The sequence below is a fragment of the Heterobasidion irregulare genome (assembly GCF_000320585.1).
Source record: "Heterobasidion irregulare TC 32-1 unplaced genomic scaffold scaffold_05, whole genome shotgun sequence".
Classification (NCBI taxonomy): Eukaryota; Fungi; Basidiomycota; class Agaricomycetes; order Russulales; family Bondarzewiaceae; genus Heterobasidion; species Heterobasidion irregulare.
This window is the reverse complement of record NW_009258201.1, coordinates 2,177,491-2,195,824: the sequence shown is the minus strand read 5'-3', so window position 1 is coordinate 2,195,824 and position 18,334 is coordinate 2,177,491. Positions and strand designations below refer to the sequence as shown.

General features: G+C 32.7%; 4 protein-coding genes across 4 annotated transcripts; 3 read left to right on the top strand and 1 right to left on the bottom strand.

The window, feature by feature from the left end:
- Window positions 1-7,403: 7,403 nt before the first annotated feature.
- HETIRDRAFT_46477 (uncharacterized protein) lies at window positions 7,404-7,643 on the bottom strand (the record flags this gene model as incomplete). Its single annotated transcript, XM_009547529.1, is given in 2 exon segments — window positions 7,404-7,511; window positions 7,527-7,643. Coding segments are annotated over 2 exon segments (225 nt in total), but the record flags the coding sequence as incomplete, so codon positions are not given.
- A 2,751-nt stretch (window positions 7,644-10,394) lies between these two features.
- On the top strand, window positions 10,395-10,655 carry HETIRDRAFT_45747 (uncharacterized protein; the record flags this gene model as incomplete). The annotated part of the gene is made up of 1 exon (XM_009547516.1): window positions 10,395-10,655. One exon carries the CDS (start codon window positions 10,395-10,397, stop codon window positions 10,653-10,655), a length of 261 nt encoding a protein of 86 aa, XP_009545811.1.
- A 1,311-nt stretch (window positions 10,656-11,966) lies between these two features.
- Window positions 11,967-12,134, top strand: HETIRDRAFT_45037 (uncharacterized protein; the record flags this gene model as incomplete). The annotated part of the gene is made up of 1 exon (XM_009547504.1): window positions 11,967-12,134. A coding segment is annotated over one exon (168 nt), but the record flags the coding sequence as incomplete, so codon positions are not given.
- A 264-nt stretch (window positions 12,135-12,398) lies between these two features.
- On the top strand, window positions 12,399-12,620 carry HETIRDRAFT_44888 (uncharacterized protein; the record flags this gene model as incomplete). The annotated part of the gene is made up of 1 exon (XM_009547500.1): window positions 12,399-12,620. A coding segment is annotated over one exon (222 nt), but the record flags the coding sequence as incomplete, so codon positions are not given.
- Between the last annotated feature and the right edge of the window lie 5,714 nt (window positions 12,621-18,334).

Here is an 18,334-nt window from a genome sequence, read left to right as displayed (position 1 = left end):
TTATTATAAAGAATTTGAGCATAATCAGATGAGTGATTTTTTTAGATACAACTTATTGCTAATATGGAGTATCTATAAAAAGAATAGTGGATTGTTTCCACATACCAAAACATTTGTTGGGTATGTATATAGGGCCCTAGACCAGATCCTACTTCCTAAAGGGTTTCACTAAGGTATGATAGTAAATGGTTTATACTATATCAAACTAAATAGCTTTTTGGTTATTAAAACAAGCTTTTATTTTAATATAACTCATGACTCTATGAATAAAGGGCAGTCTAGTTTAATGTTATAGAGGATATTTGGCTATTGTCTTGCTTTAAACCTCCTAAGTAACAATAGATTTGATCCTCTAGAATAAGATAGTTTAAGGTTATTTTGGACCAATCCTCTACTTCAACCTTTTAAAGTAGACAATCATAATCTCTACAAACCAAGGAACAGTAGTTTATTGTTGTTTTGGACATATATGTCCAGTTTAACATTATAAAGGACACTAGTGAGTCTTATAATCTAGTTTTTTTAACTAGCATCTTAATTTGAGGCATGTGTTCTAGTTGTCTCCTGACTGGCCCTTAAAGTGAAACTCCTTGAATTTGAACTTTAAGAATAAAATGGGCATATCATAAAGAGATGCATGCTCTTTTATGTTTCTAAACCCCTTACCTAGAATTAAACTAGGTTGACCCTATATTCTTTTACTATAAGGTAAGTGAATATAGAAGTACCTTAACCTTTGTTAGCAGGGTTCTGTAATACAAATGCTCAAAGTCTGTGATTTGCCAAAATATAACCAGATTCTAATAGTCTTTGGTAGTTTAAGTGTCATTTTGGACAATAGTTAGTTTATAGTTATTGTGAACTAAGCCTTTGGTATTTTTACATTATTCTAAATGTTTCTTTTCTGCTTATCAGTAGTTAGTAGGGTGTATCCACTATTTGTGTATTGTGTTAGGGCTCCCTAATATGAAAACAACCCTATAAAACCAGGGATCCAAAGTGGGATATCCAAATACCTGTCAGACCTTGATAGTGAAGATTTTTGCTTTTCCCAAGAGTAATATACCAGCATTATTTGTGAGCCTTGCATTATACCTTCTTGACATAGCCTAATATATTGAGAAGCTGTTTGTGTACTAATAAACCAGCTATATTAAAACTATTACAAAGGGTTTTCTAATATAGAAAAGACCCTGTAAAACTGGGGATCCTAGTGGAATACCTAATCACTTATTAGAATGCCTCTTAACAACAAGAGGGTGAGGGTGTACTATGTGCCATTATATAACAGAGTGAATATGTGTATATGGTCAGGTACTTTCCCTGTCTTCTTATCTTTTTATAGTTTACTAACTGGTAGGTCAACATCTTGATTGGAGTATTGTCTAGGATCAAGGTTTTCCTTTCTATGCTTAATTTAATATTATTGTGGACAATCCTATAGTTTAACGTCTTTTTAGACATTTGTCCAGTTTAATATCATAAAGGATATTAGTCTTTGGTTGTCCTATAAATCAAAATCAGTACCTATAATATGGAGGGTCCTTCTCTCTCTATTATCCTTTAAGATATAGGGATTCCTCAATTCCCTTATCTCTCACTCTATCCTCTGGTTCCACAAGTTCAGAATACCATCTTAAAGTCTTAGTGGCCTTTATTGGGTCTGTAGTAGGGATTTAGATTATTGTAATTATTAAGAGGCTCTATAGTAATATAACCATCAAGGATATTTCATATATCTAGATTTTCTCAAGTTTATATTCTAGATCTTAAAGTTGCTTGACAAGGGACTTGAGTTCTTCTAGCAATACAAGGGTTCATTCCCTTATCATAACTAAATCCAAGAGCATTATTAGTCTTTCTATTTTTTTGTTAAGCTACTCGAGCATCTGGTGGGTTTCTTTCTTTGTCTTGAGGGTAGTATATTTCTCTTGTTCCTCTTATTGTTCATGCTCCACTGTTGGAGGTTTTTTAGTATGTCAGCAGCTGCTCATTGTTAGTACTCTGAAAAACATTACTAGTGAGTCAAACATTGTCTTATGCCATATACTAGTGCTATACTGTAGTCCAAATATATTTGGTCTAGGTAGATGTATCTTTGGTGTTTAGAAATGGTACTTTTATTGTGGGTTCTATTCTCCAAGTATAAAAAGAGTTGACCCTAACAAGCTAGCTGATGTCAAGTTTTCTGATAGAGAGGAAAACAAAGAGCAGTTCAAAATTGATAAAGATTGTAAATTTATTAGAATAGATGAGGAATACATAGCTCTGATTGTTTTCTCTTTGGTACTATAAGACAGCCCTATGGTCCTTAGATTAGGCAAGGATTCTAATCTTGGTCACTTATAGCTGCAAGTTATTAAGGTACTTCACTATCCTCACTTTCCGATTATCTTGCTAAAAGGCTAGTAAGCCTTTATAGTGCCAGTATGGTGGCCATCTGTATTACTATAGAGATAGTAGTTTGTTGGAGCAAAGTGTTTCTAAATCTTTCTAGTTCTCTAAAGTGCAGACTTCCATAGCTAGTAGTGGTTTCCACCATTCTATTATTTAGGAGGCTAGCTATTGTTGGACTTTGTATAGTTCTTAGTAGGACTGGAAAAGGTTTAGGGTATCTAGGGCCTGTAGATCCTCCTTGGCCAATAATTCTGGTTCACCTAGACTTGTTAGACTTTTCATTTGACCAATTGTTAGTAGAACTATTCCTCTAATATAGTCAAGGATTTCAGTATAACTATTGTTAGTTACCTCAATCCATAGTAAAGTTCACAATTTTCTTCCTTGATTGGGCTATATTTTTCTAGTGGTTCTGGGGTTTTCTCAATTTGAGTCATTCCTTATATCTGAGTTTGATTTGGAGAAGGTGATAATAATAAGGACTAATATGGGAACTCTTTTCAGTGCTTCTAAGTTGCTACACTTGCTAATTTGTCTAGTATCTAGATTGGCAATTGTAAGAATGACATTAGAGAAGGAGTTTCTAGATAGTAGCAATGTTGTTCCTTTATTGATAAGCATAGTACATTTAGGAGAGTAATAAAAAAAGGTATTGGTTATAAATTGGAAAGGGAGGCTGTTTATTTAAAGAGGGGATTGACCTTTCTTTTATGCATTTTTAGGCCCTTATTAAGATGGTATTAGAACCACATTCTAACATATGCTTTATATGTGAGAAGATAGGCTAGTCAAGTGATTCATATATGAATCATAGTAGAACTCTTCACCATTGACATGCTAACACATAAACACTTAATCACCTACATATTCATATGCCTTAGCATAAACACTTACTCATGCTTCCATTCAATCATAGTCCCTAATTGGTTCCTGATTCCTGATTCCCCTTTAATGTGAATAGACAATTACTATATGTGGATATATTGCAGATCATGATCTACTGACTTTGATTGTTTACTTAATCACTTCTATACCTTAACACCTATTAGAGTAGACCTTAACACCTATTAGAGTAGATTAGCTTTAGGTGTACAGATCAGATCTTAATTCTGCCCTAAATAGCTTGTATATACTTATAGCTAAGATGAGCTTTTAAGAAGCTTAGCTCATTTACTTTGTATACTACTTGATCTCTGTACTATACCCAGTATCTAGCTACCTTCCTAGCCTGTACTTTGTGAACTCTGTAAAATCTAAGCTATCCCTATATTGTCTGACAAAGCACTGGACTTGTGTTTACTTTCTTATCATCCTCTAGTCTCTATAATATACAAAGGACTTATTACCTTCTAAGTTTTTAGTTGGGTACCACCCAGAGTTATCTGTTGGTCTAGAGAAGATAGTCCTGTACCTGCTAATTATTGAGATATCCTCAAGGATTATCTACTTTATCTCTTTGAAGACAAAGTAGACAGCGATTTTAAATTCCTCTTGTGAGCCTCAAAATAATCCATTGTCTTTTTAGGGTTTTATGATCAAAATAGCCTAGGAAACCCTTCTTAGTGCATTAGTACATATGATAAGCCTTTAGCCTAATAGGTAGGTTATGGTTTGTCTAGATATTGTTTATAGAATTCCTAGAGTGCCTTTTCAGCCATTTCTTTAAGGAGGGTATAGAGTTTCTAAGTGTTATCCAATTCTGGATATCCTTTTTATTTAATAAGATGGTTTAGTGTAGTTCTCTCCATGAACTTCTATCTCTTAGTACTTGGTAAGCATAGTGGCATAGAATTCTAGATGTATCCTCTATGCTTTGGATATCTCTAACCAATAGGCCAAGGGCCCAATTTTTTCCAGGATTTGAAAAGGATCATATTGTCTAGGTGCTAATTTGGCCTTTGGATAAGTTATATGGATATAGGTTTCTTCTAACTATACTTGGGTTCCTGCCTCCTACTATAGGAGTTTTGATTTAGGTCCTAGTCTTTGTTATATTATATAGCCATTTATAAGCTAGATGTAGCTTCTTCTTATATTAATTAGATCAACTACAGGTATTTTGCTACCATAGGAACCTTGGTCTCTAGAGCAGAGTCTACTAAGTATAGGGGATTGAACTTGTAGAGGACCTTAAAACAGGGATTACCTGGTAGCATAGTGTTTTTGAGTATTATAGGAAAATTCTATGAAGGGGATCAAATGTGCCCAATTGTCTTAGTAGTAATTGCAAAAGATATATAATAATTGTTTAATCTCCTGATTGACCTGTTCTATTTCTCTATTTATTTGGGGGTAATAAGCCATGCTAAGTGTAGAAGTGATTTCTAATTTCTTCTATAGTTCATATATGAATTTTACTGTGAACTGGAAGTCACAATCTGATACTACTTTAGTTGGTAGGACATACTATTTGAACATATTATCCTAAAAGAGGGTCATGGTTTTTTCCACTATTATTGTTTTCTTATATAGGGTAATGATGATCCCTTTGGACAGTCCTTGGTTAGCTACTATGTTAATTGAGTTATATCCTCTACTTTCAGACAGGTTGATTACAAAGTTGGTAGAGATAAAGTGCCAAGAAGTATTTGTAGTTTCCAATAGTTCAATAAGTAGGTGAATTTGACAAGATAAATTCTTTGTGGATTAGCATATTGAATAACCTTTCATATATTGATAAACAAATTTGTTCATGCTTGCCCACTAGTAGTGATATTGTACCAGTTCTAAGGTTTTGGCTTGGCTTAGGTATTCTACAGCTATAGTGTTATAGTATGTTTTAACAATTGCTCATTAGAGAAAATTATTCTTTGGGATACATAGATATTCATTCCATTGTATGATGCTATTTTTGTATATCCATTCCCCTAGTCTCTACACATGGCTTGTGGACCTTGCTTAAGTAATTTCTTGGAAGCTATGTCAGCCAGTAAATTATGTTCTAATTACAAGTGTTAAATAAGGGAAAGGAGGTCCAATAATATAATTTCCATTGCTTTGATGTGTCTGTCTTCTTCTGGTTCTACTAGTATTTTATCAGAATTGGAGAAAAGTCTGGACAGGAGTAGAGTCTATACTTAATTGTCAGATTCTACCCCCTTATTAAGGTCTGGATGCCTAGACAGAGAATCTGCATAATTTGTTATGCCTGACATAAACCCTAAAATAAACTCAAATCAGGATAGAAACAAATTTTAGTAAGCTTGTTGTTGAGACAAGTCTTGGGTGGTCTAAAAATAAAGCAGATTTTTATAGTCTATCTAGATCTCAAAGAGGTATTTAGATTCTTTAAGGTAGTATTTCTAGTAGTCTAAAGCTTTTATGATTATAAGTAATTCATAATCATGGATATTGTAATTTTGTTCTAAAAGAGTGAATGATCCAGAAAGATAAGGAACTAGGTACCACTTATTTTTAGGTCTTTCCTATAGAAAAACTACACTATAAGTAGTAAGAGAGGCATCTATCATAAGCTAGTAGGGTCACATCAGATCAGAATATATGAGGATAGGCTAACTAATAAAGGCTTTCTTTAGTCAGTTAAATGCTTGTTAGCAAATTGCTGTCTAGCCCTATTTTGTATTCTTCTTGGCCAGGTTATGGAGAGGTCATGTGATTAAGAAGAAATTGTCAATAAATCACTGATAAAAGTTCTAAGACCTAAGGAGAAGTAGATATTGAAGACTATGTAAGGAATTGGCCAATTCTAAATAGCATTGACCTTAGAATCCTCTATGGTAACATAATATTTTGAAATAGTATATCCAAGATAGTTTAGCTTTTTTTTATAGAATTCATATTTCTCAGGTTTAAGGTAGAGATTATTATTGTATAAGATTTGGAGGATCTAATTAGTAACAATGATGTGTTCTACTATGGTCTTTGAAAAGATTAGGATATTGTCTATGTATACCATGATTTTCTGAATAATAATGAGATTCTAAAAGATCATATTCATCATGGCCTAGAATATCACTAGGGAATTAGTAAGGCCAAAGAATATTACTATGGGTTCAAAAAGACCCAGAAGTGTTATAAAGGCAGCTTTCTACTTGTCTTCCTTTTTGATATAAATATTATTGTATTCCTATCATATATATAATCTTAGGAAAATAATTGCTCCTTTAATAAGATCTAAAAGTTCTTGGATCAGGAAAAGGGGACAAATATTTTGGATAGTGTGTTTGTTAAGATAATGATAATCCTATACTAGGTGGAGCTTTCCATTTTTTTTTCCTACAAAAAAAAAGGAAGCTACACTATAATATATTGACCTTTATATGGTTTCTAGTGTTCCTTGATAAATTTGCCTAGCTTGTCATGTTTTTCAGGGCTCAAGGGATAGATTTTGGAGGCTTGAGGTTTGAACAATGACTTCAGTTTGATAGCATGGTCCCAAAAGGTGTGTTTTAGGAGCCTTTGCAACTATTGTTTATAGAAAATATCAAGGTAGATATGGTGCTCTTTTAGGACACAATCCTTTAAGTTGGTTATGTTGATTTCTTCCTTTAGGTCCTCATCAAAACTGGCAAGACTAGAGGATTTAGGGGCTATCATTCTAATAACTAGTTTCTCCTTATAGGTTCTCATAAAGTGATTAGACTATATATGTGTCTTTTTAATGGCTTTTGATAGAGTAGCTTGCTCAACTGTTCTTCTTCAAGTATGTTAGCAGTCCTCCCTTTTAGCTACTAGTACCTTGAGCATTTATTTAGCATGCTATTGCTATTGTCACTCTTTATATTATTTTTTCCAATCTGGATAATTAATTTGAGTGAATAGCCAAGCTCTAAATTCACTCTCATATAATGTTTATGCTTTCTGTTTAGACAACTTTCATAGCAGTGCTACTGGCCTAGGGACAAGATGTGGTTTTTTACACATATTTTGTCACTGTGTAATCTAGTTAACTATTCCTTCCTAGTTGGTTCTTTCTATGCCTTGGTAAACCTATGGGATTGTTGGCAATCTTAGGGACACTAATCAAAGTGTATCTCATATCATCTCTACCAAATAAAGGGATTATGGTATTTTAACCAATTTTTTCCTAGAAAAATGTCATTCTTCCCTAGATTAGTAATGAAATGGTGGACACATTCAGTGTGTATTCTTCCCTATTAGTCTTTAACCATAAGGTTTGTATCTAGGCCAAAGTATATAAGGCCTACCTTATTAACCATATTGTCAATGTTCCAGACATGAATTGGATAGCTTAACAAATATGCTGGAAAGTTGTGCTTCCTTACCTATGATTTGTTGGCTAGGATCCCTTTGCAGGCCAAGTCAATAGTGGCTCTGGCTTCAGCACTTCTCTCCCAAGTTAATAGTTGCACATTAAGATGAATTGGTGTGATAATATACTGCTTATAGCACCAATATAGATACATAATAGTAGTTCATACCCAGGGTTCATTTTTCCTCTTTCTTCCACTGGTAAAAGAAAGGTTAGGTAAAACCCTATACTAAATCAATTAAGAGATCCTTTTTTTCCATATCCTCTAATTCTTCAAAGACTGCTCTAATATAAGCAGGATGGGTCTGTTGCTTTGTTGTCTGTTAGATAGTATGTAGCTCATTCTATTACATTAATTAGGTCTTTTCTTTTCTGAAAAAGGGTCTACATATTTTAGTAAATGACTAGGTTATGATATTTCATAGTGGTGGCTATTAGAACCCTTCTCCTCCAATCCTCAATATAATCTTGAATAATCCTCTATGCAGGATTCTTGAATGTCTTCCCCTTCTATATCAATAACATATGCTCTTCTATCTCCTTGACCCATTAATCTATATTTATCTCTTCAAGGTAGTTGAATGCCTCTGGATAAGCAAGATTGGCAGTCAGATGCCATATGCCCAGGTTTTCCACAATTAAAACAAGTATAGGGCTTGTTATTATAAATACACTTTTATTGACCTACATCTTGTTTCCAAGAGGCATTAATGTCTATGTCAACTACTTGGCTATTCATTTTTCATAGGGTATTAGTAGAGTTATAGCAGAGTGTGGATTGTAGATGAAAGCAATCTAAGAAATCACTTCTAAAAGAGGTAGAGTTAGTGTGCATTGCCTTTTAAGTATTTTAAGCTCTCATGTATCTGTCTACTTTGTAGGATTTCATTTTTTGACAGAGTTTTTTTATCATAGATTTTGTCTATGACCTTTGGGTCTAGTCCTCTTTGATAATAAGAAACTTGTTCCTTATTAGAAATATCAGTGTCAGCAGCTATAAGGACAAATTGATTTAAGTACTCATTTATAGCTATCTTTCCTTGGGAAAAGGCCATAAGAGCACTCAGGGCTTTGTCCTGCTTGTTTGACTCCTTGAACTGGAGTCTGAAGCTGTCTAGAAAATCCTTCCATATTTCTAAGTCTTTAGGACTCCCTACCTCTACTATCTTGGTTAGAAAGTTTTCTATTCATGCTTTAGTGGTTTTATGTCTTATACATAAGAGGACTAGAGAAACTTTGTCTGAACTGGTCTTGTACCATTCCAATTCTATTGCAAAGAGAAGGTATTAGAGAATAAATCTTTGCAATTTTGTCCCATCACCTATAAAATTGTCAGGGAGTTTGACTTTCCCTCTTTTAGTTTGTGCCAGTATAGTGGAAGTGGTTCCTGTTCCTAACATTATAGTGATGGTTTGGGTATTTTGAGTGTTGATTGGTATTTCAATATCCAAATGACCAGAGTTAGATATTTCTTTTTCTAGCTCTAATTCATTGGTTATTTTAGGTTCGGGATTTCTATAGTATGGTAGTAGATCCTAGGAATTGTTTATCTTGTTCTAAACAAACTCCGTTTCTATTCCATTATTATCCAAGAAATATTATCCATTCATAAAAGAGCAGTTTGGATAGTTTGGTAGTGCTTCCTGGCATATATTAGTATAGTACTAATAGCTTCTGGTCTATTAGATAGGGTGATTGTTTTGTTGGAATTGGTTATTGATATTTCTAGTGCCTAGTAGGTATGCAAGGCCTAGGTCTTGCTTAAGGGTGTGTAAAGTAATATTTTATAATAGGGGTCTACAATTCCCGCTAATAAAGGTTATGAGAGAGGATATGGCAACAAGCTAGTATTATGCAAGGTAGGGGCAAGAAAAGTCTATTCTAGTATTATGAACTGCTTGTTCAATAACTCCAAGAGTAGTGGATTCTTCTCTAAATTTCACAATGAACAGAGTAGAATAAAAGGTCCACTATATTACAAGGGAATACAAGGAATATAACAAAGTAAACAGTATAAAGACTATTTAGGTATAAAATAGACAGTATAAAGACTGCCTAAGAACAAAGAGAATAGACTAAAGTCCCTTAGCCTATTCTATGGGCCTTATATACTATGTTGGGATATGTTCTGGAATATTCTAATTATATCCCCTCAGTTATCCTATAAATACTATTCTCTGTTAGCATCAACTCTTGTGCTGCTTATTTGTATCTATCTAACCTAGTATATAATAGCAAGCATACCCATGTAGCCCTAAGCCTAATAGTCTCCTATTTACCCATAACCCTGTTATATCCCTCTATTAGTAATAGTGTGATCTATTAGTTATATTGGTCTTTAGAGGACAATACCAGATACCTTGTTGTATGCTCCATGTAGAGCTGCCTAGTATCTATCATGCTTTCGATTAGTTATAGATGTCCCCAAAGGCCCAATAGGTCAGGTTATAATAGGCTACCACTTAACTGGACTTGAGATTATAAAATAAAACTTAAGAAAGAAATAGATTACTTGCCCAAACCAAGATTATACAATCTTAGCCTAGTAGAGCAAGTAAAACTTAAGAAATTCATTAAAGATAATCTAGAGAAATAATTTATTTAGAAATCCAAATTATATATGGCATCACCCTTCTTCTTTATTAAAAAGAAGAATAACAAGTTATGACAAGTAATAAACTACCACAAGCTTAATAAAATTATAATCAAGAATAAGTACCTCTTGCCAATTATTTAGGAATTACTAGATTAGTTGACCAATATAATGTACTTTTTGCTTATGAATGTCAATACTAGATATAACAATGCACTCATAGAACCCAAGAGCAGAAAACTAGCAGCATTTATTATAAATCTAGGAATGTACAAACCCTTAGTTATATTTTTTAGACTAACCAACTTCCTGGCAACATTCCAAATAATGATAAATGCCTTGTTTAAGGATCTTATTTATATTAAAAAAATGACCATTTATATGGACAATATTCTAGTGTTCTCTAAGACCATGGAGAATTATTTCAAATAATATAATAGGTTTTACAGATTTTATAGGACAATACTCTATATCTACAACTACTAAAATACTACTTTTACAAGACAAAAAATCAACTATCTGGGATAGATTATATCCTATAGACACTTAGAAATAGACTTTATCAAAATGGCTAGCATTGTAGATTGGCCAACTTCTACTAAAGTCAAAGAAGTATAATTAGTTTTAGAATTTTATAACTTTTATTACAGATTTATCCAAGATTACTTAAAAATAGCAAAACTACTATTCAAGCTAATACAAAAGGAAAATAGCTGGGATTGGATACTAGCATAAAAAGAAGTATTTCAAATGCCCAAATAGATATTTACAGAATCTCTGGTACTTATTATACTGGATGCTAGAAACCCCTGTTACATTGAGTATAATGCCTCCAACTTTGCTATAGGAGTAGTATTATTATAGGTTGCATCTGATAGAAAATGGAACCCTTGTGCTTACATTTCCAAATTACTCTTACTGACTAAACACAACTATCTAATCTACAACAAAGAATTGCTAGTAGTTGTTTGAGCTTTGAAGCTTGGTGATACTACCTAGAGAATACTGACTATTTGGTTGATGTCTGGATATACTACAAGAACCTTGAATAGTTCTATTCAAGCTAAAAATAAACTATTAATAAGCTAAATAGTTACTCTATTTCTTATATTTTAACTATAAATTAATATAAAAGACAGGAGTTTCTAATAAATCTAATGGTCTATTATAGTGTCTAGACCATAAGAAGGGGGTAGAATTTGACAATTTAGAAGAAATACTTTTAGATTCTAAATCTTCTAATAAAATAGGAAAACCAACTCAAAGACCTTTTGTAGCTATCAATGTGATATATCCTAATTGAGTCTTCTATATTAGGACAACTAGATAAGGAGGCATTACTATAATCAATAACAACCTCAAGGCATACATTATTAAAAAAGCAAGAAAGATGAATAGTTACTAGAGACACTCACTAAGGTCAAAACATTAGAACCTTATAGTATGAAGAAAAGATTACAAGAATGGAATATTAACGAAAGACTTGTTCTACATAAAGGAAAAATATATGTTTCTCAAAATGAACAACTTTGTCAAAATATCATTGGACTAAATTATAACAATCTAGTAGTAGGATAGAGAGGACAGAGAGAAATACTAATTATAGTAGAATAAGAATTTACCTGGTCCAGAATCTCAAACATAGTTTATCAATATATAAAAGGCTATGCCACTTATTAATTTACCAAGAACAATACACATCCTACCATAGTACCCCTATAACCAATGGAAATTCCAAACTAACCTTTTGGAATAATTACTATAGACTTTATTACTAACCTATCTAAATTAAATAGGTACGACTCACTCCACATAGTAATAGATAGATTTATTAAAACAGTAGTAATCACACTATATAAGAAAACCATTAATTTAGATAGAATAGCTAAAATCCTACTTAAGAATGCCTAAAGACAATACAAGCTACCTGATAAAATTATATTAGATAAAGAAATTCAATTTGCTTTAAAAATAGTATAAGCTCTGCTCAATAAACTAGGAATTCAATTAGTATTAAGCACAGCTTATCACCCACAAATAGATAGTACTACTAAGTAAATGAATCAAGAATTAGAACAATATATAAGAGCATTTTGCAGCTCTTTATAAGATAATTGAGCAGGATTAATTATGTATATAGAATATGCCCATAGTATATATTAGTACTTAGTGATAAAAAAGACTCTATTTGAACTACTTTATAGATACCAACCTTGGGCCTACCCAAGTGTTATTGGAAATACCAATGTCCCCATTACCAATACTTACCTTAAAGCTTTACAATATATTAGGAAGGAAGCACAAGCCAGTCTTAAAATTATAGTAAAAGCTATGCAAATACAGCATGACTATTCTAGAATAGACCTACTGTCATTCAAAAAAGGAGATCAAGTATAGTTAGATAGAAAAAACACCTATACTAATTATCCCTCAAAGAAACCAAGACCCAAATAGTTTGATAGAAAAAACATCTATACTAATTATCCCTCAAAGAAACTAAGACCCAAATAGTTTGAACCATTTGGAATTATTGACACTATTGGAACAGTCAACTTCAAGTTGAAACTATCTAATACCTAGAAGTATATTCATAATGTCTTCCATGCTAGTCAACTCATGTCATACAAGGAAAACAAAGTCTATGGCCCCAACTATCCCAAACTAGCCCTAAACTAGATTAAAGAACAAGAAGAATTCAAAGTTGAAAAAGTTGTTAGAGCCTGGTGCTTTGGACAATGAAAGACCCTATAATACCTGATCAAATGAAAGGGCTATCCTGAATCAGACAACTTGTGGAAAGCCACTAACAATGTCAAGGACACTAAAAAAGCAATTGTGAACTTTCACTAAAGGCATGCTTAAGCAGTTAGAGAAATAGAAGCATCTATTTTCACTTTGACAATCAAAGTTGAATATAATAGGATTGCCAAAGAAGACAAAATTAGAAAGAAGCTCAAGAGGCACCCAATAGAAAGAAGGCTTCTCTTTATAGGATTATCAATTCCCTAGATCAAGAAAGTTATTAATAATAAGACTGTGCAGTTAAAAAAGCAACTCTTGATTTCAGAGTCAACAGTGCTATCTTCACAAATTAGTAGCCAAGATCTGTAGCTAAAGAAGCCCAATATAGACTTATCTCAATTAAAGCTGCAGCAAGAACAATTAGATAGCTCTAATTAGAGAATTTAAGCATATCAAGAGCTACAAAAGCAGACCAACTATAGATTGGCATAGCTAGGAAATTAGCTATAACCTTTATACTGTCCTAAGTAGCTATTTATACAATTATCACAACTTTCTGCTTCTCTACTATCTTTCTTGCCCTTGCTCTTTTGCTCAGTTTCTACCATTATTCTATCTTTATTGATCTCAACATCACATAAAAACAATAAAGTGTCTAGCATAGATTTTTTTAGTCCCCATAGTAAGATAGCAGTCAAGCTGGCAATATGCTGTGAGTTGCATATCCTGGATGTTCCAAGGAATCTACTCAAGGAATAAGAATATCACTCTTTCCTACTTAGTTTCACTTTTCTCACATTCCTATCTTTACTTCTAACACTATGTCTTACACTAACTCTTCCTAATCCTACTTAGACTCTAACTTGGACTTGAGCATTAATATCATCCCTCTTAATTCCTTTATCTCTACTAACCTTTAAAAACAATTCCTCATTGTTATCTCTTTTTCTAAACAAATTAATAGCCCTTATATCCCTGTCCCTGTCAAAGTCTTCTCTATACTCTCCTTAGCTCCTTGACAAATTGTCCCTCTTCACCCTCTATCCCTTTATGATCTCCACTACTATAATAGTAGTTACTTCTTAAAGAGCATATATTATTTTACCATCTCCCCTAACAAATCTCTAATTGTCCTCAACCAACCTAGACTAGCCAACCCATATACTTTTTTATTTTACAGTAGATGATCCTTATATAGATATATTAAGTCTTTGTAGGTCCTCTTATCCTCTACTAGTGCTAGTTCATAATGAATTTGGCAATCATAAGTTATTACTACCAAGGTCTTATCAATTTCCCAACCCTCTAAAACAATATAATTAACTTTTGACCAGGAGGCATATATAGTAGTAGAGCTAACCTCTTCATAAGACACTCAACTAATAAATAGACCTACACCTTAGTGTAGATTAGCTATATTGAGAATATGACACAATAGTTTAGAGTGCTACTAGAAAGAGGATGTTTAGAGATTAAAGAGTATGTGTCTAAGAGTCTGGTGTCCACTTAAGCCTTCTTACTCTATAGCCAAGAAGGTCATCCACTTGCCAAATACTAGGCAAATGGCACATATCTGGAAAACTATGTTAAGCCTTAGATTATAGCTAGTAATATAATGCTAAAAGGCAAAAGAGTCCATATTATAGAGTGCTAGTTGACTCTGAAGAAGAAGCTAGTATCCTAGATTCCCACTTCTCCCACAAAACTTATTGGCGATCTCAATGACACTATCGCCACCTTACCTTTTCCTACTTCCACTAAAAAACAAACTTATTTTAGCTTAGTGAAGCTAATATTGAGAGATTCCTATAACTAGTTAGCCCCTCCCATAATTTAGAGCAAGTTATTAGGGATTGCCAGGCTCTTCTTCCTTTACTAGTCCTGCCCCTGCCATTCCTTAATATGTCCTTGTCCCTTATCCTTATCAAAGATCTCCCTGTCAATCCTATCATTATTAACATGCCTACTATCTAATCTCCTTTGACTTCTATTATGACTAAAGAAGACTAGAATGTGGGAGCCTAAGTCTCCAAGGCCATCTAGCCCAATTATGTGCCAGTTTATTATCTTGCATCCACTGCTTCCAAAGACTGTTCCTGCTAGAAATGTGGATATGCTAGTTATCTTATCATAGGATGTCCAATCATGCATATTAGAGAAAGAACAAATATTACAGTGTGAGACTTTATTTAAGACTATAACACATATTATAAAAGGACTTATTAGCTTTATTTAGGAATCAATCAAGTAACCAAAGAGTATGGATAATACAAGCAAGTAGTGGAGCACATAATCAATGCTGCTAACTGGATAGGATACTCTGTTTATTCTATCTCTCTTGTTGATGATAAGCACACCCATAAGCTGTCAGCTATTACTGCCTCTTATGCCAAAAGATAGAGAGTATTTTAGAAGAAGGATAGTGTTAGACCTGTATTCTAATATATATCAAGCACATAATAAAGTAGACTAGTCAAGTAATTCAATTGTGATATAGACTCTGCCTTGTGCCTTATTCTATCAATATACTAATACATAAACACTTTCTAGTTATATACATATTATATACTTTGGCATGAATACTTACTTACAACTTCTAATAATCACTGATCCCTGATTGGGCCCCTGTTCCTAATCTTATTAATACAGACAGATATTTGCAATAATATACTATACTTAGTACTTTAATAATAAAATCAATTGTTATTAATTGCAAATCTAAATTATTTACTAATTTAGAGCTGTATATAGCTTACTCACTTGTTAAACTATAGCTAAGATTTAGAGATCTTACTATAAGTGGAGTTTGTATATATATGTTTAAATAAGTCAAAGAGTGGACAAGCTTGTTTAGCTTGTTTACTTATAATATACTTGATCTTTGTACTACACCTAGAATCTAGCTGCCTTCTTAGCTCATGTTTTGTAATTTCTATTAGATCTGAGACTTTCTTATATAGTCTAACAAAGCACTGTCCCTTCCTTACTTTATCTTTCTTCTAGATTTGTCTCACCTCCCCTATCATCCTCTACTTTGTTCTCCAGAATATATACTGAACTTACTATCTATGAAGTTCTTATTTGGACTCCTCCTTGAGTTATTTATTGGATAGAAGAGAAAGACCCTATACCTAATAATTATTGAGATACTCTTGAAGACTATTCTCTTCATCTCTTTAAAGATAAAGCAAATAGCAATCCTATTTTTCTCTTCTAAGCTTAAAGACAATCTATTGTCTTTATCTGTTAGAGTCTTATATTACAGAATCTTATAGAATTAGCCTAGGGAACCTACAAGTGTATAAAGTGTACATGATAGGTCTCTAACCTAATAGCAAGCATCTTTATAGCATAATCTTATAGTGAGCTTTATTGTGTATACCTATTAGATAGTACAAGTCTTATAATCTACTCTTTCTTATTTCTTATAGAGGTTGCCTTATTCCTATACTATACTATTTACTAAATATTTCTTTGTCTCTTGACTATAATGCAATAGAACCTTATGGTCTATGAGTATTTCTATATATAATTTTGTTTATCTCTTGATTTTATAGTCTTAGCACAATATTATTGCCACTTTATATTATAATTTTGTGCTTGCTTTACCTATCTTAATTTTACTATAAATATCTATCTATAACTCTATAGTATACTAGTTTTAAATAGCCCTCTGTTTAGAGCTTAGCTTGTAAGAATATCCCTCTTATATTGTTGGTTGTTGACATTGCTCTTATCTCACTTGACTTATTCTTGCTTCCTTTGTTGTCTCTATTATTAGGGCCTTTGTCACTATCCTTAAAGTCACCTTGGTCAATTATAACCTTGGTCTATGATATATTGCCTTATACTAATATTGTATAACCTTGGCTTGTCAAGAGCATTCTTAATATTACTCAAACATATTCTGCACAATCTCATATTACCTTGCTTAATATCTTAATATCTCATGGTACATATTTTGTGTCCTATCTTATAACTTATAAAGGTCCTTTAATATTGTAGTAAAGTTGGCTCTCTATCTATTCTATATTTGATCATATGTTTTGTAATGTGTTTTGCATACAAAGCTATTGCTAGCATATTATTTTAGAGCCCACTATAAGGGGTAGGTTTCCAAAATTCTACTAAGGGTCCTTTGATGATCTTTTTAACCCACTATCAAATATAACAAAATCCAAAGGCTCATTGCTAGCTTTAGTAATCTTGGACTTAATACCAATCTTAGCCTATTTACTAATACTAACATTATGCCTTACTATCTCTCTTATCACTACCTTCACAATTTACTAACCCTATTATTGCCCTTACCTCTACTAGATTCCTTATTCTTCTTAACCCCTCTATCATTACCAATTGGTTTGTTATATATTACCATCCCTACCACTGAATCTTGCCTAGTTTGAAACCTCTCTGCCATTCCTGATCTTATCTCTATATTACTCAGATTTTCTTTGCTTAGTCATACTCCTAAGAATTCTACTCTAACTTTTGCTTTGCCCACTTTTATCCTGCCCTTAACATTGTGCCTCTTCTTTCCAGAATCCATCACCATATTATTATACCCTATTAATATTATTGCTATGACTACCTTTTTAATGCTAGCTTGTATCAATAGGACCATATCCACTTTTGATTCTCACTAGCCTTGTAAACTCTAGCAATATTTTTCAAATTTTGATTTTTACTTTACTTAGTTAGTGGTAGTTGATACAATAGAACACAAGAAACATGCTTGCTACTTCCTCAATATTAATACTTGCAAGCTCTGGGAGACCTTAGATAAGTATATTAATACTATGATCCTCTATAAAGACTTTTGCCAAGCAGTATATTACCTCTATCTAAAATTAGAAAAAAAAAGTAATTAGTTATAGATATGAATAAGTTAGTTGGTAAAAGCAGCAAGATAGGGATTTTACCTCTAAGCAATCTTAGCAAGTACTATTGCTAGTTTCTTATAATCACTTTTTTTTTCCTTAGCAAGGATTATATCTTTATTCCCAAGTATGGCCACATCTTTATCTATAAGTTCTGATTTGAATTATAGGAATATATTTTACAATACCTCTAGCTTAATTTTCTAGACTATTTCCTTAATAATCTATATTGGTCACAAGATATTTATAATGCTACAAGATTTATCTTACACAATACCTTCTTGACCTTTTAACTTGCTTTATATAATAGCTCTCATATAACTTATAGAGCAAAGGCAAAACCCTAAACCAGGGCCAAGGACTTCTTTACTATGTTCAAATATAGAAGGGAGAATTATATTATTGATAGGCATGTTTGTACTATAAGAGATTCCAGATAGCAATCTCAAAGGTTATATCAACAAATGGCATTATTATAACCTAGGCTAG